Source organism: Dermacentor silvarum, chromosome 8, assembly GCF_013339745.2.
Source record: "Dermacentor silvarum isolate Dsil-2018 chromosome 8, BIME_Dsil_1.4, whole genome shotgun sequence".
NCBI lineage: Eukaryota > Metazoa > Arthropoda > Arachnida > Ixodida > Ixodidae > Dermacentor > Dermacentor silvarum.
Window position 1 is genome coordinate 161102044 of NC_051161.1, and position 26400 is coordinate 161128443.

Consider the following 26400-nt stretch of genomic DNA (forward strand, 5'->3'; position numbering starts at 1 on the left):
CAGTAGCCACGTTAGAAAGCGATAACCACGCGTATAAACGATTTGGTGGCAGCGCTTGATACCTAGTCATCCGAAAAAAAAATCTTGTGTAATACACGAGCATCGGGATCGCTTTGCATTTAGAAAGGGTGGCGCACAGTTGAATGCTTCACTTTCCGAGTGCAGTAGCCGACCGATTTTCCGGACTTCGCGGGGACTGAAAAATCGAGCAGTCCGAAAAACTCGCCCCCCCCCCCCAAGAGAAAAAAATTATGAGGCGTAGAGCGGCTTAAGAAAAATGTCGCACTTTCGCCCAAAAGGCGGAGCATCGATTGCGATAGCCAATTAATAGACAGCGATATCAAGTATATAAGGATGTTAATTTTATCGGCCGTATAAAGTTGTAAATATGCGCTTACTAACTAAATAAGCACGGTGTCACGCGCGCACAGGTTACATGAACACATCTCGCTCGATGACCGCGGGCATATTGACCTTCGCGCTGTCTATTCTCTCGCTTCAACGCGAACGTCGAAAAAGAAAAAAAAAAAAACGGCGCATACGAAGCTACCGGCACTCTGCGCACGCCCTTTGTACCCATCGCAGATCGCGGGCGCACACTTCGGCCACATAGCAGATCGCTTTCAAGATACGGTTACGGTGCCTGCGTGGCAGCTTCGTCGGCAGCCGCAAGAGCAGAATGCAACTCCCCACCGTCTCCGCCGCCTTCTCCCCGTGCCCCGCCAGCGAACGAAGTCCGTGCGCGCCTCCGGCCGCCTTGCTCTCTCGCGTGCGTGAGAATAAGTTGCGGTTGCTGGCTGACCCTCGCAAGCTTTCACGCGCACACAGCGTACGGACCGAACAAAAAAAAAGCAAGTGGAGCTTTTTAGAACGTTTTCTCGGCCAAGGAAGAGCGGGCATGGGCTCGGAGACGAGGGGATAGCGTGCGTCTACCGATCTTGAAGGCTATACAGGGGGGCACTGGAAGCCAAGCCAGCGGAAAATCCCACGTGGTGGCCTCCAAGATCGGGTAGCGTGGCTCGGAGCGAGTGATTTAGTCCGGAAAATCGAACATTGGCTCCTAGATTCGTCCAAAAAATCGCTCGCGAAAATGCATTAGCTCTATGGCAATCCTGCCGGTACGTCTATGAAGTCCGGAATATCGAACAAGTCCGAATTTTTGGAGTCCGAAAAATCCGTCGGCTACTGTACTTGTAATTTACATCGTATCTAGCTAAACGAAATGCGGTTTTGTTTGTGGATTTCACAGGGCCCATTGCGGCAGCCATCGTGCTGTTCTTCACTGTAGCAAGCCTAGAAAATTCGAGGAAGAGCTGCTCGTCTTTTCCGCGCAGTGTTGCCTGCGCTCGCTCCGGCGTTGCGGTACTTTCAAAGTTCCAGGTTCCAGTGACTTTAGCAGTGCCACGCACGGCGCCGACGCGGCGTCTGCCTTGCAAGGGGGCTCGACGGCAAAGTGCGGTTTCTGCCGAGGCTCGCGGCTTCAAGGTTAATTGGCGATTCATCGGCGGACATTATCTACTCCGGAAACGCAGCTAGTAGCTTGTTTGAAGCGTAGCATGACGTGGTTATAATAACTGCGTGCCGCCAATGTGTCCATCATTTCTCTTTCTGGATATTACCGATGACATCTGGGAAAACTAGCAATATACGAAATGATATCAATTTGTGTCTGTGTGTGTCGCATGCTTACAAGTGCATTTTTTTTCTCCACGAGATCTGCAATAGATGGAAATGTTCACGAAGCTTCTCGTGAGAACATAAGAATTATTCAGGTAATTGAATGTAAATTGCAACTCGCTTTTTCGAAATACTTCAGGATGTCAAAAATCAGCTGTTCCAAGCTGCTCCAAAATGCCAAATTGCCTGCTCCAAAGTGCTCCGAAATGAAATTTCTGATGCTCCAAAAACTGCTCCAAATCATAAGTCTGCAGTAGCATCACTGCAATTGGCAATCTCTCTTGCGATGGGTGTGTTATTTGTGGTCATACGTTTTATACAGTTAAACCTGCTTATAACGAACCTCCATATAATGAATTCCTGGATATAACTAAGTTTTCTATTCCCCGCCGTTACTCCATAGAAGCACATGTATTTGAGACCTCTACATAACGAAGTGGCAGCTGGAGACCCCTTTGAAATAACGAATTTTTCCCGCCAACAACCTAGAGATCTTGCCCCAAATTTTGTCATTCTTGCGCGAGCAGCAACCGGAAGCACCTTCTCCGCCGCGACGGAATGCGAAGCAGGCGCATGCGAGCGTGTGCGAGGCGGGCCTGCATCCCCCGATCCAGCGATCCTGCTGCCGCAGGCGCGACCTTTCCCCTCCCTTCATTCAAACCTGGTCCTGCCGCTTGCTGCAGCTGGCCTAGCCCACCAAGCCGGCACTCGCCTTTTCCAGTTGATGTTGCTGATGCGCTGGCAGACGCTGTGACACATCACACTCGATGAGCGCGGACACGTGCTGTCAAACGCTGGCGGCGTGTGGAAGCGCCGCTGCAGAAGCGAGCGAAGTGACCTTCGTGCTGATGTCTATCGCTTCAACGCAAACTGAGCGCCTAGAACACACAGCACGCACAAAGCTACGAGCCGCCGACGCACCTACACTGCCTAGACTCTGCCCCAACGCAGATTGCTTTCAAGATACGGCCCGCGCGCCACTTCGCAGTATGCAGTTGATGCCAGAGTACAGTAAGGAGTGATGAAGAAGAACAGGGAGCAAGCAGTAGTGGGGCATAGAGAGCATATGCTCTCTATGCCCCACTACTAGCTATGCTCTCTATGAGAGCATAGATGTAGGGCGTGAGCGCAGATCACGAGCTCTTGGCGCCGAGACCGTTGCTCTCTTGCGACTGTACTGGTTTTTCGCCTGCCGCTTGCCGTCAGTAAATCTCCTTATTAAAGTGGTGGAGGCGCTGGGTACCCTCTTCAAACCTGGAACTCCGAAGCCGGACGTTGCCCACCACTGCGCCGACAAAGCCTGATGACGCCACCCAGCAAGACGCGGCCCAAGCTCCATCGGTCATCGTGTCAAGCGCACTGCGTCAGCGCGATCCCGCTTTCTTTAGCGGCACCGATGACCATGACGTAGAAGATTGGCTAACGTCGTTTGAAAGGGTGAGTGCGCGCAACAAGTGGGACGACGCTACAACACTACGCAGCATCCTGTTCTACCTAACAAACGTCGCAAACCTCTGGTTTCGTAACCATGAGTCAGACTTCGCCAATTGGACGACTTTCAAGACGAGCTTCGCGGAAGTGTTCGGTCGCCCTGCAGTGTGCAAGCTTCGCGCTGAACAGTGTCTACGCGGACGTGCGCAGCAACTTCACGAGCTATATTGAAGACGTCATTGACTTGTGCAAGCGCGTGAATCCTTCTATGATTGAGCAAGACAGGATAAAGCACATCATGAAAGGCATAGACAACGACGCCTTTCAGATGTTGCTGGCCAAGGACCCACGTACTGTGTCTGAACTCGTGACCTTGTGCCAGAGCTTCGACAAACTACGTAAGCAGCGCGTCCTAGCTCGGCGGCAGACGTCAACAGACAATTCCCTCGCTGCGTTGACCATCGGCGGCGACCACACCGCGCTCCTGTCACTAATTAAGGAGCTTGTGCGTGAGGAAGTTGCTTGACAGCTTTCATTTTTTCCGACCACGCAAGTACCTACGCCCTGTGTGACTCCAACCATCCGACAGGTGATACAGGAGCAGGTCACCGAAGCTTTGCCGTCTGCCTTTCAGCCGACTGGTGTCACCGTGCCGCTATCATTTGTGGCGCCGTCTGCTGCTCCTCAGACTCCTGTTGCCGCGCCTCTGACGCATGCGGATGCCGTCATGAAGTCACGTCCTCAACCAGTACTGACCCTTCAACCACCAATTCGACCACCAGCGACGGCGCTTTTCGGGGCACAGCCACAGTACGCAAATCCTTGGCGCACTGCAGACAACCGCCCGATCTGCTATGCTTGCGGAATTCCGGGTCATGTTGCGCGCTTCTGTCGCCGACGCTTCGCGGCGACCACGAGTACGCCGAGATATCCAGACTACTCCTTCCGACCTCCCTATCGCACGCAGCCAGAACGAGAGCCTGAAACATGCGCCCGTGATCACCAGCCCACTTCCGATGCCCAACCTTTTGCTGTTCGTCGGTCCCCCTCACCGCGCTGCCATTCTCTTTCGCCTATGCGTCACCGGTACAATACTGGTGAGGCGGAAAACTGACTACCACAGCTTCTGAGGCATGAGCTGCGCCGTCGTCAATCTGTCTAAGTCCTCGCTTGTCCCCCGCCAATGTTATTGAAGTGTTTGTTGACGGTGTACGAACTCTTGCGCTTGTGGACACCGGCGCCGCTATTTCTGTAATGAGCCATACGTTTTGCCGTTCTATCCGTAAAGTGACGACGCCACCTTCAGGATTTTCTCTCCGTACTGCGAGCGCACAATATATTCAACCCGTTGCAGCATACAAGACGTGATCTACAGCGTTGAGTTCCTTGTGCTGGCCTCATGTTCCCATGACCTGATCCTCGGGTGGGATATTTTGTCCCGTAACCACGCTGTTATCGACTGCGCTTGTGCTCAGGTAGAGCTCGCTGTGTTTCCTGAGACGCCTTCCACCCATGTGGCCGGTCCTGGGGATAGAAAGCTTGTCATCACCGCCGATATTGACCTGCCATCTCAGAGTGCCGTCATTGTTCCCGTTTCCTGTGCCGCCCTTTCCGACGCCACCGTTCTGTTCACGCCATCTGACTTGTTTCATCGCCGTCACAATACATCACTGCCTTTTGCCATCCTCGCGCTTCATCAGGACAATACCGGACTACTTGTTTCCAACCCCAACTCAGGCCCTCTGACTTTGTACCGAAATGAAACGCTTGGCCACATTCAGCCTGTAGACGCTGCTGCTATCGTACCCCTTGACCCCTCTGAGCCTGAGACTCAGCATCCGCTGAACACCCTGACCCCTCACCTTGTGTCCGACGCCGTGCTCTCGGAATATTTTCACCGTTCCATTGACAGCGACCTCGATCCGGCTGCACGGACGCAGCTTTTTGCCCTTCTACACGAGTTCCGCGCTTCGTTTGACTTACCGCAAGCGTCACTAGGCCGAACTAATGCGGTTGTTCACACGATTGACACTGGGCCTCACGCTCTTTTGCGACAGTGCCCCTACCGTGTGTCACCTGTGGAACGTCGTGTCATTACAGAGCAGGTTGACGACATGCTTCAGTGCGGAGTCATTACGCCTTCTTGCAGCCCCTGGTCCTCTCCTGTTGTACTGGTCAAAAAGAAAGATGGCTCTATTAGATTCTGTGTGGACTACCGATGCCTCAACAAGATTACTCGCAAAGATGTCTATCCTCTTCCTCGAATAGATGACGCCCTCGATTGCCTTCAAGGTGTCGAATTTTTTTCTTCCCTCGACTTGCAATCGGGATATTGGCAGGTCCCTATGGCGGAGTTTGATCGTCCCAAGATGGCGTTCGTCACACTGGATGGCCTGTATGAATTTACCGTGATGCCTTTCGGACTTTGTAATGCCCCCGCAACATTCGAATGGATGATGGATGGTATTTTACGCGGTCTGAAATGGAAGATATGTCTGTGCTATCTGGATGGCGTTGTCGTGTTCTCTCCCGATTTCGATACACATCTCTCTCGTTTACGCACAATTCTACGCTGCCTTACAAACGCACGCCTTCAACTCAACCTGAAGAAATGTCACTTTGGGGCTCGCCGGCTAACCATCCTCGGCCACGTCGTCTCCAAAGATGGCATTCTTACTGACCCGGAAAAACTACCTGCTGTTGCCGAGTTTCCGAAGCCTTCTACCCTCAAAGAACTTTGAAGCTTTGTCGGCTTGGCCTCCTATTTTCGGCGCTTCGTCCGAAATTTTGCCTCCATCATCGCACCGCTTACAAAGCTCCTCGCCGGCCCCAGCGACCTTTCCCACTGGACACCGGCCTGCGACGAAGCATTTGCTTAAATTTTTGTGCGCAAACAAACAGGGACGAAGAAAAGGAGACACAAGGACGAGCGCTTCCTTGTGTCTCCTTTTCTTCGTCCCTGTTTGTTTGCGCACAAAAATTTAAGAAAATGAATCTGTTCCAACTAGGCCGACTCGCAGTTATGAAGCATTTGCGACACTGCGCCGCCTACTTACTTTGCCCCCCGTGCTACGCCATTATGACCCTGCTGCGCCAACCGAAATACATATAGACGCCAGTGGTATCGGTCTTTGTGCAGTTCTCGCGCAACGCAAGCCCGGCTTCCCTGAGTATGTTGTGGCCTATGCAAGCCACGCCCTCACCAAGGCGGAAGCGAATTATTCGGTCACCGAAAGAGTGCCTCGCGATTGTATGGGCGTTAGGAAAATTCCGCCCCTATTTGTACGGCAGGCCTTTCAACGCTGTAACCGACCATCATGCACTCTGCTGGCTGGCTTCCCTCAAAGATCCCTCTGGTCGTCTCGGTCGATGGGCTCTTCGTATTCAAGAATTCGACATTCGCATCGTTTACCGATCCGGGCGCAAGCATTCTGACGCGGATGCGCTCTCTCGTTCACCCGTCAAATCCAAAAGCAGGGCCTCCTTCAGCGGTCGACTTTTCCCTGGATGCTCTGACCATCACCGCCATGCCTTCGGAACAGCGCAAGGACCCATGGATCGCGTTCCTCTTGAAAGTTCTCTGCGCCTCTTCACCCGCTAGCCAATCCCGTGCCCTTCGTTGACAAGCCAAGCATTTCGCAATGCGCGATTCACTTTTGTACCGCCGCAACTACCTGGAGGACGGACTGTTGCGTTTGCGCACCGCTTATCAGCAGGCGCCCAAGTCTGGCTCATCTGTTCTGGACGATAATCTGTTTCACGCATGTGCGCTGATATGTTTTCACTCGCCCTTTGATCACGGCGTTCCTTTATAAAGGACTGCGGATCACGCCGTTGGCGGCTTCTTTTGTACACCTACTTTCGGCAAGCATGCCGCATTAAAAGTATGTTCTTCCTTCTCCCGGCGTCTTCTTCTCCCGGCTTGGAACCCAACTCGGCCAAACGTAACAGCTGGTGGCAGCGGTGGGATGGCGGACCCCTGGGAGCGCTGCGGCAGCAGTCGGTGAGGCTTTGGCTTTGTACTCTGGTACGCCGAGTGTTATAATTTCCAGTCAGGGAAATAGGAAAGGCGGCTTAGAGGACTTTTGTCACAGTTACGGTAGTGAACATGGATTTGAATAGCTTGCTAAAGGTAGATTTGTTGGCTGTTGCAGACGAGCTCGGCTTAGAGCTTAGCAAAGCTATTCGGAAACCCGAAATTGTGGGCAAAATTTCAGCCTGTGGGGCGAGTGCCGACGAAATTGCTGAAGCAGTCGATGAAGTGCAGAGGAAACGCAAAGTGAGAGAAAGAGAGGAGGAACTAAAACAATGCCAATTGGAGCAGCTAAAGTGGTCTCTGACCACTGAGGCAGAGCCGAGTGCCGTCAATTATGACATGAGAGGTTTTCTTCAGCCTTTTGTTATTGGTAGTGAACCTCTTTTTGACAAACCTTGAACGCACTTGCACAAGAATGGGCTTTGAGCTGACGTCCTGGCCTCAAAGACTTCTGAGTTTGTTGCCGGCAGAAGCCGCAGAAATTCTAGCTAGGTTAAATGCCGAAGAAGCGGAGTGTTACCAGGACGTAAAAAGGGCCTTGTTAGCAAAGTACAAATTGTCGCCTGAAGCTTTCCGGCTTAAGTTTAGGAAATCGGTTAAGAAGCCGAACGAAAGCTACTCAGAGTTCGCGTACAGGCTAGCAAGCTTCCAAGAAAATTGGCTAAAAGGTGCTGACGTGTTCGAGGACAAGGCAAAAATGTTTGAGGAAATCTGCCTAGAGCAATTTTGCTCAACCCTTCCTGAAAAACTAAGGGAATGGATTCTCGATAAGCCAGATGTGAGGACGGCCCGCAAGGCAGGAGAGTATGCAGATGACTACTGCGTAAAACACCGTTCTTTTGACGCAGAAAGAAACATGCGAGGCGCACGAGGCTCTACAGCAGAGCAGAAGGAATTTAGAAAATCTGAGAAGAAAGATAACAATACCACAAAGCAGGAATCTTTGGATTCACAGTTAAACCAATCTTTTGAGGCGCGGAAGCCTATCGTGTGCTTTAAATGCCAGAAACCAGGACACGTAGCTGCGGGGTGTCGCGTTCCAAAGATATCGCCGATACAGTTCGTTATGGGGCAGGGCGAAGATTTGCTGCAACCTTACCTACATGACATGGAAGTTAACGGCCGAGAATGTAAGGTCTTACACGACACAGGTGTAACGTATGACGTGGTGCACTCTTCCCTAGTAAATTCTGGTGACTTCACAGGCGATTATGTGTGCTTAAGGCAAGCCTTGGAAGAAGGCACCCTGAGCTTACCAGTAGCAAACGTAACATTGAAAGGTGCGTTCGGTGAAATTAAGACCGAAGCAGCTGTCTCGGATAGCGTAATGCCTCAGTGTCCATATTTGCTATCAAACAGAACGGCAAAAGAATTGCTGAATGCTGTTGTCACACTTGATATGAACCCTGTAATGGTTGTCGCGAGGTCGATGGCGAAAGAAACTGCCGCTCACCAAGAGCCGTCGTCACGCGTTGTCAGTGCCGAGGATCAAAGAAGGGGTCAATCAGATAATAGCGATGAGGCAAGCTCAGACACGCATGAATCCGCCCACGAGGAAGGCGAACAGGCACCGTGTTTCATTCCACGCACGAGCTGCGATTTTCAGGCGTTATCTTCCGTCGACAAAGCCACGTTGATCGAAGAACAGAAAACGGATTTAACCTTGACAAAATGCTGTCAAAGCTTCGCAAAGCAAAGTGCAGGCAGTGGTTCGTTCTATGAAAGAAATGGCGTTTTGTACCGCGAGTTTCGGGGCAAGAAAGGCGCAAGCGCTGACCAAATCGTGGTCCCTCTAAAATACTGCAAGAACATACTGGAACTTTCCCATCGGGCAGGCTGGTCTGGTCATCTCGGAATTACCAAGACAAAAGCGAGGCTGCTAAGCGAGTATTACTGGCCAGGCTGTTTTAAAGATGTGGAGGAGTTTGTTCGTAGTTGTGACGTTTGTCAGCGAACTGGGAGACCACACGAGAAACACAAGGCCCCTGATGACTGCAGTTCCTATTATTACTGAGCCGTTTCGTCGAGTCGTAGTTGACATTGTGGGGCCCTTGCCAGTGACGAAGTCGGGATATAAATATCTTTTAACGATGGTGTGCCCTGCAACTAAATTTCCTGAGGCAATGCCGCTGCGCTGTCTTACATCAGCAGAAATAGTAGACGCCCTCCTTTTGATATTTTCCCGCGTGGGTTTTCTGAGTGAAATACAGTCGGATCTCGGCAGTGTCTTCTCAAGCGAGTTAACAACAACCTTTCTTAACAGGTGCGGTATCAAGATACACCACAGCTCTGTTCAACATCCGCAAAGCAACAGTGTAGAGAGGGTTCATTCTGTAATGAAGCGGGTATTGCGGGCTTTGTGCTATGAGAAAAAAAAAAGAATGGGACGCCGCGTTACCAGCTATGCTCTTTGCCTTACGTTCGGTGGCACATGAATCGACAGGTTTTAGCCCAGCGGAGCTCGTGTACGGGAGGGCGCTGCGCTCCCCGCTTAGGCTAGTTCGTGAAACCTGGGAAGAGAAGGGTAGCGACCCGACTGTGGTCGAGTACGTTTGCAACCTACTGCAGCGCCTGTACGACACGCAGGCTCTAGTGGAAGCTAATATGCTTGAAGCTCAGACAAAAGCAAAAAAACGCTACGACAAAAACAGTAGTGTGCGCCAGTTTCACGAAGGGCAAATGGTGCTCATGTTGTGTACTTCTAAAGCTAACAAGTTGGAGGTACACTGGGAAGGCCCCGGTACGATACAACACAAACTTTCAGACACAACTTACGTTGTTAAACTGCCAGGTCGTAGGAAAGAAATAAGTATCTATCACAGCAACCTCATGAAGCCCTATGTAGAACGTGTGCCGGTTGTGAACTTGGTGTTAAATCAACCTGAAGAAGTAGAAGCTGAACTTCCTGACATTCCCCGTGACATGACTTGTTTTTCTGTGGATGAAATCCTTAATTTGACAGCAGACAGTGCTGCTCTAAGTGAAAGCCAGCTTGAGATGGCGTTGCGAGATGGCGCGAGTGTCGCAATGCTAACGCGACCGTTCGGTGGCGTTAGCATTGCGACACTCGCGCCATCTCACAACGCGCCGCAACCACTACGACCACCGCCAGCACTTAGCCACGCGGTGAAGCCGGACCACAGGAGACGCGTGAGAGTCGCGCATCCCCACAACGGCTCCGCCAATGCTACTACTGGTGTGGGATGTGCACATTTGTCCGTAAATATATACTGTCTTGTTCCGCATGTCAACAACGGAAGACGTTTAACCATACACCCGGTCAGCTGCAGCCTTTACCATGTCCTGCCCGCCCTTTTGAACGCATTGGAATCGACCTTTATGGACCGCTTCCGTGCTCTATTGCTGGCAATCGCTGGATAATTGTCGCGGTGGACCATCTGACGCGATACGCAGAAACCGCTCCACTCCCTGCGGCTGGTGCTCGTGACGTCGCTTCCTACATATTGTGCCATTTCATACTCTGTCATGGAGCCCCACGGGAACTGCTGAGCGACAGAGGCCGTGGCTTTTTGTCCAGCGTGATACGAGAGCTGCTCCGCTCGTGTCGTATTCTTCATCACACATCAACTGCCTACCGTCCTCAAACGAATGGGCTCACGGAACGTTTCAACCGCACGCTCGGTGACATGCTGTTGATGTACATTGATTCTGATCATTCCAATTGGGACTTCGTTCTCCCCTTCGTGACTTATGCATATAACACCGCGACACAGTCTAGGACGGGCTTTTCACCATTATCTTTTATATGGCCGTGAACCATCCTCCACGCTTGACACAATTTTACCGTACTGCCCGGACGCCTCCGAATTCAGTGCAATTTCTGACGAATTCAGTGCAATTTCTGACGTCGCCCACCATGCAGAGGAGTGTCGTCAGCTGGCCCGCTTGTTCACGTCCGACAGCCAAGCCCTCCAGAAAGATCGCCGCGACACCGATGAGCATGTGCTGAGTTTTGCCTTTGGATCCCTAGTCTGGCTCCGAATACCTTTCAACTCTCCTGGCCTCACTCCCAAGTTTGCTGCCAAGTACCACGGGCCATACCGCGTCATTGAGCGCCGGTCTCCCGTCACTTATGTCATTGAGCCGGTCAACCCCTCCTCGGACAAGCGCCGTCTCGGTCGCGATACGGTCCACGTCAGCCGCCTCAAGCCATACCACGACCCTCTCATCCTTGCGTCCCCTCGAGTCGCCAGGATGGCTCCCCTTCGCCGCCGGGGTTGTTGTAGTGATGAAGAACAGGGAGCAAGCAGTAGTGGGGCGCTGTCATAGATGTAGGGCATGAGCGCAGATCACGAGATCTTGGCGCCGAGACCGTTGCTCTCTTGCCACTGTACTGGTTTTTCGCCTGCCGCTTGCCGTCAGTAAATCTCCTTATCAAGTACAACGCCGCCCGCTATCCCTCCCCCCTCGCTTCTCGCCGGTGCCTCGAGCGCAACGGTAGAAGGCGCGCTTCCTCCCTGCTTTTCTTTCTTGCATGCGCGAGATTTAGACGTGGTCGTCGGCTCCCCTCGCACGCTTTCACTCGCACATACAGCATATGGCGCGCGGCGACTGCGTTATCGCCCTTGGACTTTATACAGAACATCTATGAGCCAAAAACAATTTTAGGGCCACAACGCATCATAGACACCATCTTTAGATAGCAAATACGGATCTCAAGGGCCATACTTTTGCTGGCGGAAACCGAAAATACGTCATAGTTGTCGCCCCCGGCACTTTGGGCGGCCAATTCCATCGTCAAGCCACCAAGCCAAGCAACATAAAAAGTAAAAATGGCTGCTCGGGCCGGCGCGGGGTGGCATTTCGTAATGTATGATGCGGGAACGGTCCCACAGTTGCGATGTAACCGCGGGGCTAGCAATGCATTGGGTTCTATGGGATCTGTGCCGGGACCGGCCGAAAACGACGTAACAGCGGGGAAAACGCAGCACCAGGGAACGTAACAGCGGCATTCTACTGTAACACTATACGACGCTACGAGGCCATCGTGACGCTCGCTCTTTGTTTCCGATGCCTCACACTTGTGCGAAACGACACGCGTCCACGCATCCAGTACCGGGTGTGACATTCCAAGGATGAGTGCTTCACCGAAAATGGAAAATGGATGCACGTTACAATTGAGGGCACGTTAGAATCGAGTAAATACGGTAAGCGTTTCTTTTTCGAATTTTCGTGCCGAACCTGCATATAACGAAATCCTCTTTATAACGAAGTTTTTAGGGAATTTGTCAGTTTCGTTATATCCAGGTTTAACTGTATATGTTATGATGATTTTCATCGACAACAGCACATGCCAAGTCGGCGTGAGAGGAAAACGGGTTAGACCGAGACACTGATGGTGGAAACTGTGTGATGTACCCTAACAATGCTCATCGTATTAATACAAAAGGGGGTGGTGATAAATGTGGAGTCTTATTTTATGATATTCTAATAGTGGGTCAATATGCGCATTGTCACACTTATAACTGTGCGCTTTTAGGCACTAAAGTTTTCCTAAATGAAAGAAGAAAATGAGCACCTAGAAGTCGAGTCACTCGATGTGTGCATCTCGCGTCTTTGTGTGCCATTTTGTTGTGTGTGTGCAGCGGACAAGTATGTGGAGGCCAGCAAGAAGGCAGAGCAGGACACGGGCGCCCCCAAGATGGTGCACGCCAACCCGCTGGACGACCTGGACTGTGAGTGTGCCGACAATGCTGCCCTGAGTGCGGTTAGTGGAGAAGGCAGGACCGCAGTTCTAGCCGCACTCAGTCGTCATGTAATGCAGGAGAGTGGTTAACCGGGCCAGTTGGTATAGACTCTAGACATAGATATATTCTTGTTCTTCGTTTTGTGCGTTTGCGCTTCCACTCAACCATGAATCTATGTAATGCATCCACAGCTGGCAGTGCAAGTTAATAAAAACTACGACAGATCCGGGAGAGCAAGGCAAAACAAGGGCGTGCACTCGAACGATACCCATTGCTCTGAATGAGATGAACTAGGTGGAGGCTCTGTGAACTAGTAGAAGAGGTCAGCTCACCATTTGTCATGCGTGGTCAGGCGAAGAAGAGCTTGTTTGCGCAGCAGGGGCAGGTACCCCAAGCATTTGCAGCTAGAGAGGTTCACAAGAGACTGTGCCCCCCTCGAAGCCTCGCTCTGATGCATTCACTCAGCGAGATGGGCCGTGCTTCTCACATGGCAATAGTGTCCCCTCCGTTCGTGTGAGTCTGGTGGAAGCACATGCTGTGGTGTTGCAGCGACAGGAAATGGTGGCAAGGGGGCATCACTCACAGTTATGCATTGTAGCAGTACGCCGGGCCTCCATAAGGTGCAGCTTGGTTTCTTTTCTTTTTTTATTACGTTTGTAAGAGGAAAATTTAAGAATAATAGGAATTTGTTGATGTGAGCAGTCAGCGTGTCTTCTCAGAAACGGCTGCAGCCTCAGTGGCCAAAGATTTATCCTTTTCAAAACAGCTTGTTGGCTTATGTAGTTACTTGCTCAAGTACATAATTGCCACTAAAATGATGCACACACAACACCTCGCAAATAAAGGCTTGCTTGATTTCATTGTTTATTTTTTATTGGTCGCATTGGTAAACAAGTTGCAGAGGTCGCAGGTCTGCAAGAAGGTGTGCGGCAGCTCGCAGTGCTTGGTGAAACGCGAGAGCTTTGAACAAATTTTTTCGCTGCAAGTAAAACTTTGTTATATCGAGACGTGACTGTAGTCGACTTTTGTTATGTTGACAGAACCCATACAATTGATCGACATATCCAGTGGGTCCAATTGAAAGAAGAGATAGAAAGAACGCCCAAGCACACTGCTGATACATTTGGCAGTCTTCACTCAATTCTAACGCACATCAATTTGCATTTATTTTTCTCGCGGTAACAGTGCAGAGTGTTACACTAAATGATTATGAGCATAAAATGCAAGCTGGTTGCGAAATATGAGCAAGGCCAAGGCTAGTGCAGATTTAAACACATTTTAAGAGAGAAAGTGCAAATCACCGAATTCTTGTGCCTAACAGGCAGCCTTTTATCGTGTCATATTGACGATCACGTGCCGTACTCACATTCTGCTGCAAGCTTTGTGTGTAGTGTTGTGTGATGTTTGGTTGCCGTGTGTTTTCCAGTTGACTGCCAAGAGTTCCGACAGGGGGTGCAGGCACTGGCGCAGTACCTCGGAGTCACTCAGCATCCGGATCACCTTGTGACACTGCAGGTAGGTCACTCCTCCAGGGAAAGTTTGGCAGATAGTAAACAACGCTGGTCTGACTGTGTTGCTTCTCTCAGCAAGTCGCAGTTGGAAAGGATGATGTGTTCGCATTGCAAGTTGCAATTTGAAGGCTGGTTTTCGTACATTCTAAAACAGTGCCATAAATTGATTACCTGCCAACTCTCCTGAATTTCCGTAATATGACGAGCCAGTTGTGCAGAATGACACTAGGTGGAGATGCCAGGACGGACCAGGACGAATTTTTCCTCAATTGTGAAGCTTTCTTTCTGAGGAGCCCGTATGGGTTTCTTTTGTAGCTTCGCGCTACGTTCGGGTGGATGACAATTTTTCCATTTTCCATTATATATATTTTTTAAATTTATTTCATCATTCATCATTAGTACAGAAGGAGGTCCCGGAGTTACAAGAACTGTCTGGGGGACCTCCTATTAGTAATTTAACAATGCAGTAATTAATACATTATGGCAACATAACAGCAACAGACATCACAGTGCACGAAGTTACAGTAAAAGCTCGATGATACGATCACGGCTAATACGAATTTCCGGATGATACGAATTTTTCTGTGGTCCCGGCCGAGCCCCATTACTTTGCAACGTGCTAGAGAACGGTTGATACGAATAAACGCCGCCCCACCGACGGCCGCGAAAGAGAACAGCGTGCAGTCACGCGCTTTCTCTCTCTCTTTTTTTGGTGCGGAGGCACGGCGCCGGACAGCGCGGACTCCGCGACTGGGCGCGAAGAGTTTGAAGCGGTGGCGCTTTTGGTGCTTTTGTACTTCTCCTCCTTTTCTGCGAGCCGTCAGATGGAGTGGCTGCTGCGCTTCGGGCCGCGTTCTTCGTGTTTGCGCCATTTTGCCTAGTCGCAGCGAGCTATGTCTCGCAAACGGAAAGCACTCTCCTTTAAAGAGAAATTAGACATTCTTCGAAAGGTCGATGAGGATCCCACGAGGAAGCGGACGGAGTTGGCTAAGGAGCTAGGCCTCGCAACGTCAACACTGAGCACAATTGTTGCACAGCGGGACTATCATGAAAAACGTGCTTTCGTTCAACGTCAACGCGAAGCAAGCGAATTCGAACACGCTTATTTCGAACATACCGCGCACCGACAATGCTCTTAGCAGCGCGCCAAATCACGCGGCGGCGCCTCCGACCGGCATTGCTCCGACACCGCCACAGAGCAAAAGCTCAGGAGAGACCCCTCAATGCCGCGCGCGAAGGAACGGCAAAAAAAAAAAGAACCCGCGGCGGAAATTTCCTTCTCTCTCAAATTGCAAGGTCGCCGTTTCTGCATCGCGCCGGAACAAGCGTGTACGTGCCGACTAGAGTGTTCTAGACAACCGTATTCTAGCACACACTAGTGCCGACGTCTCAGCCACGCGGATAAAATGGCAGTGAACCCTTCTTCTCTATTTTCTAGTCACATGTTGACCTTGCACGCTGCGGCAGCAGCGCAGAGGGAAGCAGCGGCGGAGGCACAGTCGGGCCAACGAAACTGCCGCGCCCACAAACGCTCACTTCCCGATAACGGCAGAAAACGAAACTTCAGGGAGCGGCTAAAATAAGCTGGCGCCAGCACGGCGGCGGGCGCGCACGGAGTCGAAGGTGAGAGAGCTACGAGGGAGTTGAGAGGGAGGGCGAGGGGAGCCACCGAAGCGGCGGAGTTGACGCGGCCAAATCCGCTTCCCTGCCGCCCTCCTCCCTCACCTTCGACGGTCTCCGCGCGCACCCGTGTGCCGGCGCCGCCCGCTCGCTCCCTGAAGCTTCGTTTTCTGTCGTTATCGGGAAGCGACCGTTAGCCGGCGTGGGCAGTTTCGTGGCCCGCGCTTGCTATGGGCTTGCGCGCCGCGATATTTCATGACTCGCACCGTTCGTGCATCGTTGTCACATGTAAGAGGCCGCCTGTGGCGCGAAAAAGAAGAGGAGCATGCGATGCCCGGTGTTCCGAACGGCGCGAGCGCGCGAGGCGCACGAACCGAGGCATAGTCGAGGGATGAACGGTGCTGTCCGTTGAGTTTCAACGTGGCACCGGGTCAGGAAGGTCGCATCTCCAGCTACGTTCTGGCGACGGGAGACTTGGGGGTCTGGTTGAGTCCGCGACGCTGGCCGTCCAAGGTGTGGCCGTCGACCTCGGCAAGTTCGGGCGAAGCTCCTGGACGGGCTGCAGCTTCTCACGGCAGGACCAGGCACCCCAGAGAGGATCCCCCTTCTGCGGCAGACCGGCACGTTCGAATCTCCTCGGGACGACACGTCGGCACTTCTGAAGAAGTTGCGACGCATCCCGACGCTAGGCCTAGGCAGGTGGGCCTAAGCTACGACGAACGCCATCGCTGATGAGCTGACGAGCTCATCACCAACGAAGTACCGACGAGCTCACCACCGAAAAAAGAGAACGCGAGTCGTCGGCATCTACGGCAGCATCGACACCCGAAGGAATACGACTTGGACCCGACGTAAGGAACTTCAAGTCAGCGGTCCGTAAGAGCCCATGTTTTTGTTTGCGAGGCAGTTAGGCCGAATGCAGGGTGGCTAGACTCTGACGAATCCGCGCTAAGACTGACCGAGAGACTAAGGCGGAGCGAGGCTCCGAAACTGAGATAGTTTTGTTTAAGTAGTTTCTAGTTAATCTGAGTTTGTTGTTTGAGTTCCAGTGAAGACTTTTGTTGAATCAATTTTAGTTTCGCGTGCCTTTAGTTTTGAGTTACGGTTTTAGTGTTGTGTGCCTCGTGCTTCTACCTCTCCTGTATATATTAAATCTTCGTTTGCCGTGCCGCCAGTCGTCTCTCTCCTCCATCGAGAGTAGCGCATGCTCGCAACTCTCCGCACTCCCAAGTAAAAGGTGACAAATATTGGCGAGCCTGCCAGGATTCGAACCTGGAATCTTCTGATGCGTACAGAAGATAGGAGAAGTAGTACGAAGGAAAGGAAGTCGAAACCTGGTGGAGTTATTCAAGAAGAACGATTTATTATACCGAAGTATAATAGTATGCGCTTGCGCGCCGCGATATTTCATGACTCGCACCGTTCGTGCATCGTGCTATGGTGCACGAATACTTCAAAAATACGTCCTTTTAATTCGAACAAATTTTCGGGCCCCTTCGAGTTCGAATTATCGAGATTCGACAGTAGTTTAATTGTGTTTCGATGATACGAATTTCGGCTAATACGAACATTTTTCGTGACCCCGTGAGATTCGTATCATCGAGGTTTTACTGTAGTGAAGCAAATAATCAAATACAAGAAAGGTGCTTACAATAATTGAAGTTCAAAATACAAGCAAATGAAATACATACAGCATATGAATAAATAAATACAGTATAGACCACTAATAACATAACCGCTTATAGTGCGGTCTTTTTAGACTCCCGTTAATTTTCCCATAGCACTCCATGTATACACGTATCGCTTATAGTGCAGTTGCGGGAAACGAAATACCGGTTACAGTGCGGCTGCCTGGGAGTACGGAAGTCAGTGGAGACGGCGAATGCTCCCCTCAAACGGGCGCCCCAAGAAGTGCTCGAGGAAGAAAGAGAGACGAAGTGGAGGGGAAGGGCACGTGGTGCGAACGAACAGCCAGTGAGGCTGAAACCAGAACCTTGAGTGCGAGAAAATATCACGGCGCGCATAGCGAGCAAGGGCCACGAAACTGCCAACGCCGGCCAATGCTCGCTTCACGATAATGGCAGTAAACGAAACTTCAGGGAGGGAACGGGCGGCGCCGACACGGCACGGCGAAGGGCGCACGCGGAGACCGTGGAATGTGAGGGAGGAGGGCAGCAGGGAAGCGGTTTTCTCCTCGGCAGCTCCGCCGCTTCGGTGGCTCCCCCCGCCCTCCCTCGTAGCTCCCTTACTTTCGACTGTCACCGTGCGCGCCCGCAGGCGCCGCCGCTCCAGCCGGCCCGGCGCCAGCTCCCCGAAGTTTCGTTTTCTGCCGTTGTCAGGAAGTGGGCGTTTGCCGGCGTGGGCAGCTTCGTTGGCCGGCCTGGGACAGCGCCGCTGCTTCCCTCAGCGCCGTAGCCGCAGCGTGCAAGGTCAACATGTGACTAGAAAGTTGAGGGAGCATAAAGGAGAAAGAAGGGTTCACTGCCATTTTTGACGCATGGCTACGGTAGCGTGGCTGAGACGTCGGCACGTACACGCATGTTGCGGCGCAGCGCAGAATCGGCGACCTTGCCATTTGAAAGAGGGTGAAATTTCCGCCGCGTTTTTGTTTCCTTTCTTTCTTTTTTTTTTGTTTCGTTTGTACGTGACATTGAGGGGTCTCTCCTAAGCTTTTACTCTATGGCGGTGCCGGAGCAATGCCGGTCGGAGGCGCGGCCGCGTGATTTGGTTCGAATTAACGAGATTCGACTGTAAATTGAATGCAAACGTTCTGGTCGCATTCCTCGACTGTCGCATACTCGTGGCGGCTCGGTGCAAATGTTTTGCATGTGTGCGGGCCTTGAAAATTGTTGCTTTGGTTATAGTGCGGTACCGGTTATAGTGCGGATATTCGCGACTCCGGCAACTTACGTTATAAGCGGTCTACATTGTATGTAGTAATTGACATGTTATGGAAACATAGGAATGACACATATCAAAGAACACAAGGTTAATGTAACAGATAATTAGAAACAAATATATGCTCACAATATGCAAAGTACAAGTGTTATATAGACTATGCGACAAAAAATTTAAAACGTCTAAAAAGAAGGAGAAAAAAAGAAGACAAAGGGAGATATAGAATAAAAAACAAATAAAAGCTCTCAATACATTAGATAAATACAAAAACATTGAAAACTGGAAAATAATTCTGTACAGAATATAGACTCATAGTAATGAGTCTGTAGCCAGTAGTGTCGTTAGTATATATTTCTTCGTATCTCTCTTGAATGTTAATGTTGTGCGGCAGGCTTTAATATGGGGTGGTAGTTTGTTCCAGTATTTAATGGCCGTAAAAGGAGCAGTAAACATTCCGTAATTACTGTTTATTCGAGGGAGTAAAAAATTGTTGTTAGCGGAAAATCTCGTATTGTTAGTGTTGGTAAGAGCAGACCTATTATATGTATCTAAAATGATTTCATGATTTAGTGTGCGGTATATTAGTAAAAACAATTTGAGCTGGAGCATGTAACGTAATGGTAGTATTTTTAGGGAACTGAAATGTAGTACTGCATGTGACATGTAACTGGAGAAATTGATGATCCTCAAGGCTTGATTTTGTAAATGTTGTAGATGTATTATGTGTGAGCAATATGTAAGTAAGTAAGTATTTTTTATTTACAGTAAGCAATATACAAAGCTCACTGTAGGGGCAGGGGCTAAAGGCATTCAAGCCTGACAAAGGTCCCTGTCCCTCCGCAGTTCATGACAGCTCACAGCACTTTGAGTTCAAAACAGTCAAAAAGTATTCCAGTACATCAGTTTTAGAAAAAAAATGGACAACTAGCAACTTGCAAGAGTACACATAACAAATCACATAAACAAGAGAAAAAAGGTTTACATAACATCTTTAAATAGTCCTGCAGAAGAGGTTGTGCACGCCAAAATATACAGATACACAAAATAAATTCCAAAAATTGGAAACATAGAATGCATGAGGATGCAATAAAATTACATTATTCATGAAAACACTGGGAATACTAATTCGCGAGTGATTTAAGCATTGGCCGGGGCATGAAAAAGCACAAGTTAATGTTGATACTGTATACATGTGGTAATTAATAAGTTCTTTGTTTGTTTTTTAAATGCAGCACTACTAGCTTTAAAGTTCAATCTATCTGCAATGATATTCAAAACATGATGTGTCTGATACGCAGCACTTTGTTTTCCATAATTAGTCCTTATTTTAGGTGCTCGTATCCTTTGTTCTCGTAAACTGTAGTATGGTTTTTCGATGCCGCTTTGTTCATATAGTTTATTTTGTTGAATTACTTGGAGCAATTTAAAATAGTACAACTGATCAACCCTGAGCATGGAATGTTTTATGAACAGTGGAGCAGTTGGCAGGTCTTGTAATTTTCCCCTGTAATTTTCGAAACAGCGCAATATTTTCTTCTGCACAGTAATAAGTCTATGGTAATTTCTTTGCGATGTTGTTCCCCAGACTAATATCCCATAAGTTACCTTAGAATGAAAAAGTGCGTAATACATATTTAATTTTAACCTTAATGGGATTAAGTGTACTGTTTTGTGAAAACAACCGGCTATTCGCGCTAATGCGGTAATCAGGTGATTTACATGTGTGTTCCAGTTTAATTCTTCCTGAAACCACACACCAAGAAATTTTTGTTCCCTAACGTGTGTAATACAATTTCCTTCAAATGTGACGCTTATTTTACTTATGGGCTTGTTTATAGGTCTGAATATCATGTAGGTTGTTTTTTTGGCATTTAATGGAAGCTTATTTTGCCTTAACCATTCTGAAAGATGCCTTAAATAGTTATTTACACTGACTTCAAGTGATATTAAATTGTCTGATGAAAAGAAAACGTTTGTATCATCTGCGTACATAATAAGTTCAGGGGAATCAGGAATTTCTACAATGTCATTTATATAAGCAAGGAACAATAGTGGCCCCAGTATGGACCCTTGGGGGACTCCTTGGTTTAACTTTATCTTTGTAGACATTGTGCTATTAATTTGCACGAATTGATAGCGATCTTCAAGGTAACTTTTGAAGAGTTGAAGTGCGACTCCACATACTCCATACCTCAACAATTTATGAAATAATAGTTCGAATTGTATGGAGTCAAATGCTTTTTGAAGATCAAGAAAGAGCCCAAGAGTGTACTTTTTCTTTTCCATATTATCGATTATCTTATCTTTAATATACAATAGAGCTTGTTCCGTTGACTTATTTTTTTGAAACCCATATTGACTCTTTGTTATTATTTGATATTTATCAAAAAAAGCTGCAAGTCTATCGTAAATTACTCCTTCAAATATTTTTGACATTGTTGGAAGCACAGATATTGATCGATAGTTTGCTAGGCTATTGATATCACCACCTTTATGTACTGCAGTGACTTTTGCCACCTTTAACTGTTCCGGAAATATACCGGCAGTGAGGGTGAGGTTGATAATATAGGCCAACACATCACATATCAATGGTGATATCAATTTCAACTCAGCAGAGCCTATTTCATCAATCCCTGATGCAACATTGTTTTTAAGCTTTTTGATCAAGTTTTCTACTTCAACCGGATCTGTAGGTACCAAAAAAATAGAATAGGGCACAGTAGACTTATCAGCAGTCGGGGCACTTTCCTTAGTTCCATAGGTTGCAACATAAGAGCCCGTGTTTATAAAGTGTTTGTTCATGGCATTGGCCAACCTTTCGCCGCTGAGTGTTTCGCCATTAATTGTTAGGTCCTGTGTCCTATGACGGCCTTTATTCCTGTTCGTAAGCCCATTTATGACTTCCCATAGTTTCCTCTGATTGTCGTAAATTTTTTCAAATAACTTTTCATAGTAGATCATTTTAGCCTTTCTTATGTCTGAAGTTAAAACATTTCTATACGTCTTGTATTTAGTGAGCGCATCTGTCTCTCTCGAGTGGATGAAATCGTGGTACAACTTATTCTTTATTTGAATGCGCCTGTAGAGATCAGAATTTATCCAAGGCTTTCTGCATTTTTTATTTCTGTCACGTGAAAACTTCTGAAGTGGAAATGCTGCGTCATAACTGGCACGTAACAGTTTTAGGAAGGCGTTATAAGCTTCATCAGGGTTATTTTGCCTATAAACAGTGCTCCAATCTAGGTTCTGAACTAAGTGAAAAAAATGTTCCCGAGTTTTGCTGTTTTTAGTTCGATGAGGAAATGTCTGGGTTTTTGGTATACGGAGGTGAGGAGTAGATGCCAGAAAGAAGACGGGCATATGATCACTTATGTCATACGATAAAACCCCGGTTTTTACATTCTGCGAATTTAAATTTGAAGCACATATATCAAGCAGCATAGCGCTAACTGATGTAATCCTAGTAGGTAATGTTATAAAATTTGCACTTCCATATGTAAGCAAAAGCGTTTCAAATTCTTTCGCATAGGAATCATTGGAGCGGAGGTCAATATTTATATCACCCATAATTATGCAAGGAGTATTCCAGAGAACAGTTGATGATCCTTGCACCATTTAGAAAAGGAAAACAGGTCAGACTGCAGGGCGCGAATCAACAGTGTGAATTTTCTTTAAAATCTTGATGTCATCGGCATATAGAAGGAAAGAAGAGTTCCGAATAACAGAAAGAACGTCATTAATAAAAATAAAAAAAAAAGAGTGGTCCTAATACTGATCCTTGAGGGACGCCGCTAGTTGCCATGTAAGAAGAAGACGTTTGGCCATTGACGTTAACATAACAGGATCTACCAAAGAAGATAACTGCGCAAGAGATTCACAACTGACGAGTCAACATCAAAGTGCGTAAGCTTGATCAGAAGCAGCGATTGGCCGACTACATCAAAAGCCTTGCTGAGATCACAGTAAATGGTGTCAACTTGCCCCCTTTGAAGTACCGGCGTGGAGATCTGTGTCATGAAACTTGCGAGATTTGTGATAGTGGAGCGGCCGGTGAGAAATCCATGCTGATTCGGAATGAGCGAGTTCTTCACAGTAAAAGACAATATGTTGTGAAGAGCAAGCTCAAAAATCTTGGACGTAGCACAGAGAAGAGAAATTGGGCGATAATTCGAGACATCTGATTTACATCCAGACTTAAAACAGGAAAAACATGAGCAGTTTTCCACATATGAGGGAAAGTGGAAGTAGTCAAAGAGTTATAAATATAGATGTCAATACTGGAGCAAATATACTATATATATATATATATATATATATATATATATTATAGGTAATATACTATATGATACTATATATCTATAGGTATATATAGGTAACAAAAGAAGTAACAAGGTAACGTCCAGCCCCACCAGTCCACGTTGGACTGGTGGGGCTGGACATTAATCGTGTTGAACCGGCTCATGTTGATGATGATGATGATGATGATGATGATGATGATGATGATTTTAATGGCATACCCTTTGAAACGCGGCCGGTGACAAATAGTCACCTAGCCTGCTTGTTTAATCAGGTATATGCTATAGATGTTTTTATCTAGCATTTTTGTATACATCTCCTTAACCTTTTTTTTCTTCTTCCTAAATCTAGCTTGTGCCGCTACCTATAACTGTAACATATCCGGTCGCATCAATTTCCTCCCTGTTTTTTTTTCCACCAATACTCTAAACGTCTTTTGCCTATCTTGACTGCTGACCGGTTGACGCTTTCGTTCACTTTAAACCCAACGTTTATGGATGGTGTACGTAATTACCCACGGTTCTCACTGGGTGAATCTCTTCGCATTCCATTAGGATGTGTTGAGTGGTCCCCGGATTTTTGCAACAACATACACATGCCTGATCTAGTTCCGAATATTGCTCCGGTATGGTTTGGTCCTTAGGCAACCGGCTCGAGCCTCAAATAGCAAGGCACTGCCCTTTGTGTTATCGTACAGATTTTCCCTTCTCATTTCTTTCTTCTCATTCTTGTAAATCTCCATTGTCCTTTTTGTTTCAATTCTTCGCATCCAATTCACTGTCTCTATTTCTCTCACTTTCTTTCTGACGACTCCTGGCTTTCTATGTCTGAATTATCCTGTACTTGGTTGGCAACTTTCTTGACCTGTTCCTCCTTTCTGTGTCCACGTTTTTCAGGCACAGATACTCGTGCACTTTACCGTAGAACGCCAGAGCCATGTGGTGGGTGACGTTGTGGCCTTCAGAATACGTGAACTTCAAAACAGCACATTGGAAGCCTGGAGAATCGCTCACGGCGCTGTTCGAATTCGGCGTTCAGAAAAGTGCCCTCTTTCATAGCTTTATAGCTTTTACGCGACAGCGCTAAATCGCCCGCACGTTGGATATGCGAGGCAATTGTGACAAGCGTTACTGACCTTTGCAGCAACCAATACGGTCTGCGCGAGCACGGCGAAGATGTAGGGCGCCTGCAATGATAATGAAATCAGAACAGCAACTGCAGGTGACCTGCACTCACTCGCGTGTAAACTGTAATTCTCCCTCGCCTGTACACTATCATTTAGCATGCCTACTCATTGGAAGGTGCCACATGGTTGCCTAATAGATCTGGATCGGCCTAATGGCAGGTCCAGATCGGTCCATAACCTCTGCCACAGTCCTCCTACTAAGAGCACCAGATCCCAGTGTGTTAGAAGCAGTCGCGCTTCAACGAGGGAAAGCAGACAATGCGCAGGCAAGTATACCGTAGTTCCTGGTTCTGAAATATCGCTTGTCGTATGCTTTTTGAGAGCAATTATTGGGGCGAGCCCAATCGGCTAGTTCGCAGCGCCAGCTCCTAACCTCCCTCTTATGGCGTGATGGGGTTTGTGCAGAACCCGAATTATTTGCGCGAATAGGAATTCAGACATAAATTCGGAGAAAGATTAATGGGATCAAAAGGCAACTTGTTACCTTTTTTGAACACAGCGGCGACCTCCAAGAGACCCACAACACTGACCGTCTCGGTTCCTGATCAGTGAAACGAGTACTTTGCGGTTATGTGGTCCTCTCTCATTGTGTGAGCCGAATTTCTTACTGCTTGAACTGAAAGGTACGCTTTTAGAATGATCAAAGTATAAAGAACTAAGAAGCAGTGCGGTGTCATGAGTATCATTATCCATAACTGCAGCAAAACAACGAACTGCTCGTTTGCTGCCCGGTGCTGGTATGCTAACACAAAAGTTGGTCGTCAACGGGCACTGGCTGAGCTACGTCACACATATTTCCGGTCGAATCCGCTGATTTCGGTGATGTCTTGTCAGCTACTTTTTTTTTATTGGGGGGATCTGCTGTGGAAAACTTGGCAGTGAAAGAGCCGAAAAATTTGACCCGCAAGTGCTCCGAATTTGCCACAGGAATTGAGTCTCAGTAGGAACCCACTCTGTTGCAAAGTTTGGCATTCCTTTTAAATGAAAAGTAACGTTATCAATTCAAACAACTATAAAATATTATTACATTTCTTACAAACATTTATATCTCTACGAGAGCGATGATTATAGGGAAATGTTATATTCGTGGTGAGGAAGAAATGAAAAGGAAACACGTCACTGGAATACATCGTGGGCCTTGTGCGTGCATTATACAGCATTTGCATTGCGCAAACGCGATTGTTCTTCGGGAATTATATGCGAATTTGAATCATGGATGCACGATTCTCATAGAAAGCAAATGTAGCAAATGCGGACTACGGTAAAAAAAAGAAAGAAATTGTAATAAAGGTATGTGCGGAGAACGAAGCACTGAAGTTTCGCCCACTAAGAAGTATTTCCATTCTTATACCATATACAAGCCGTCTCACAATACCATATTATGCATACCGTCTCGTAACAAAGTGCAATGCATAGACGCTGCTCTGCTTGGACTGCGTTGTTTAGCCGTGCGCTCCTCAAGCGTCACCTATGCTATGAATATATCTATTTCTGATTTACAGTGCACAAGTTGAAATAAAATATTATTACGAAGATGAATAAGTTATTTCCGAAGCGCCAGTTCTACAACAATCAGCATGCTCGGCGACTCGTCATGCTAGTCAATAACGCGGATTGTGTAGTGCAGTAGCTCAGATAACCGAAAGGCAAGGCACACACACACAAAAAAAAAAGCAAGAGAAAAAGCTCCGTCCTGCGTCCCAGAATCAGGCTTGTGTCTATTGTATGAGGACAGCAATCTGCCTTTATTGGGTTGCGTTAGGCGTACTAAATCTTTCTTTATTTGAAAGCCAATCCTCTGAACCGGTGAACTTTACAGCGAAGCTGTAAATAAAATTCACCGGTTCAGACGATTGTTGATTCGCTGTTAACTTTACAGCGAATCAAGATCGCACAAGCGTGCTGTCATTTTTGTTTCTACGTTTGGGCCGTCATCTAAACAACTCAGAATGGGAGCAAGAAAAATGACTGCAAATTGAACATGTGAAGAAAAGTGATTAGTGAAGAAAGCAGGACGCTTACGTGCGTTACCATAAT

At 48.1% G+C, this 26400-nt stretch overlaps 1 protein-coding gene across 1 annotated transcript in view; it reads left to right on the forward strand.

The window, feature by feature from the left end:
• Positions 1-26400, forward strand: part of LOC119462545 (uncharacterized) — a 42319-nt gene that overhangs the window by 9959 nt on the left and 5960 nt on the right. The window contains exons 4-5 of the mRNA XM_037723888.2: positions 12751-12840; positions 14279-14389. Coding sequence (XP_037579816.2) covers positions 12751-12840; positions 14279-14389 — 201 coding nt within the window. The remainder of the gene's footprint in view (positions 1-12750; positions 12841-14278; positions 14390-26400) is intronic.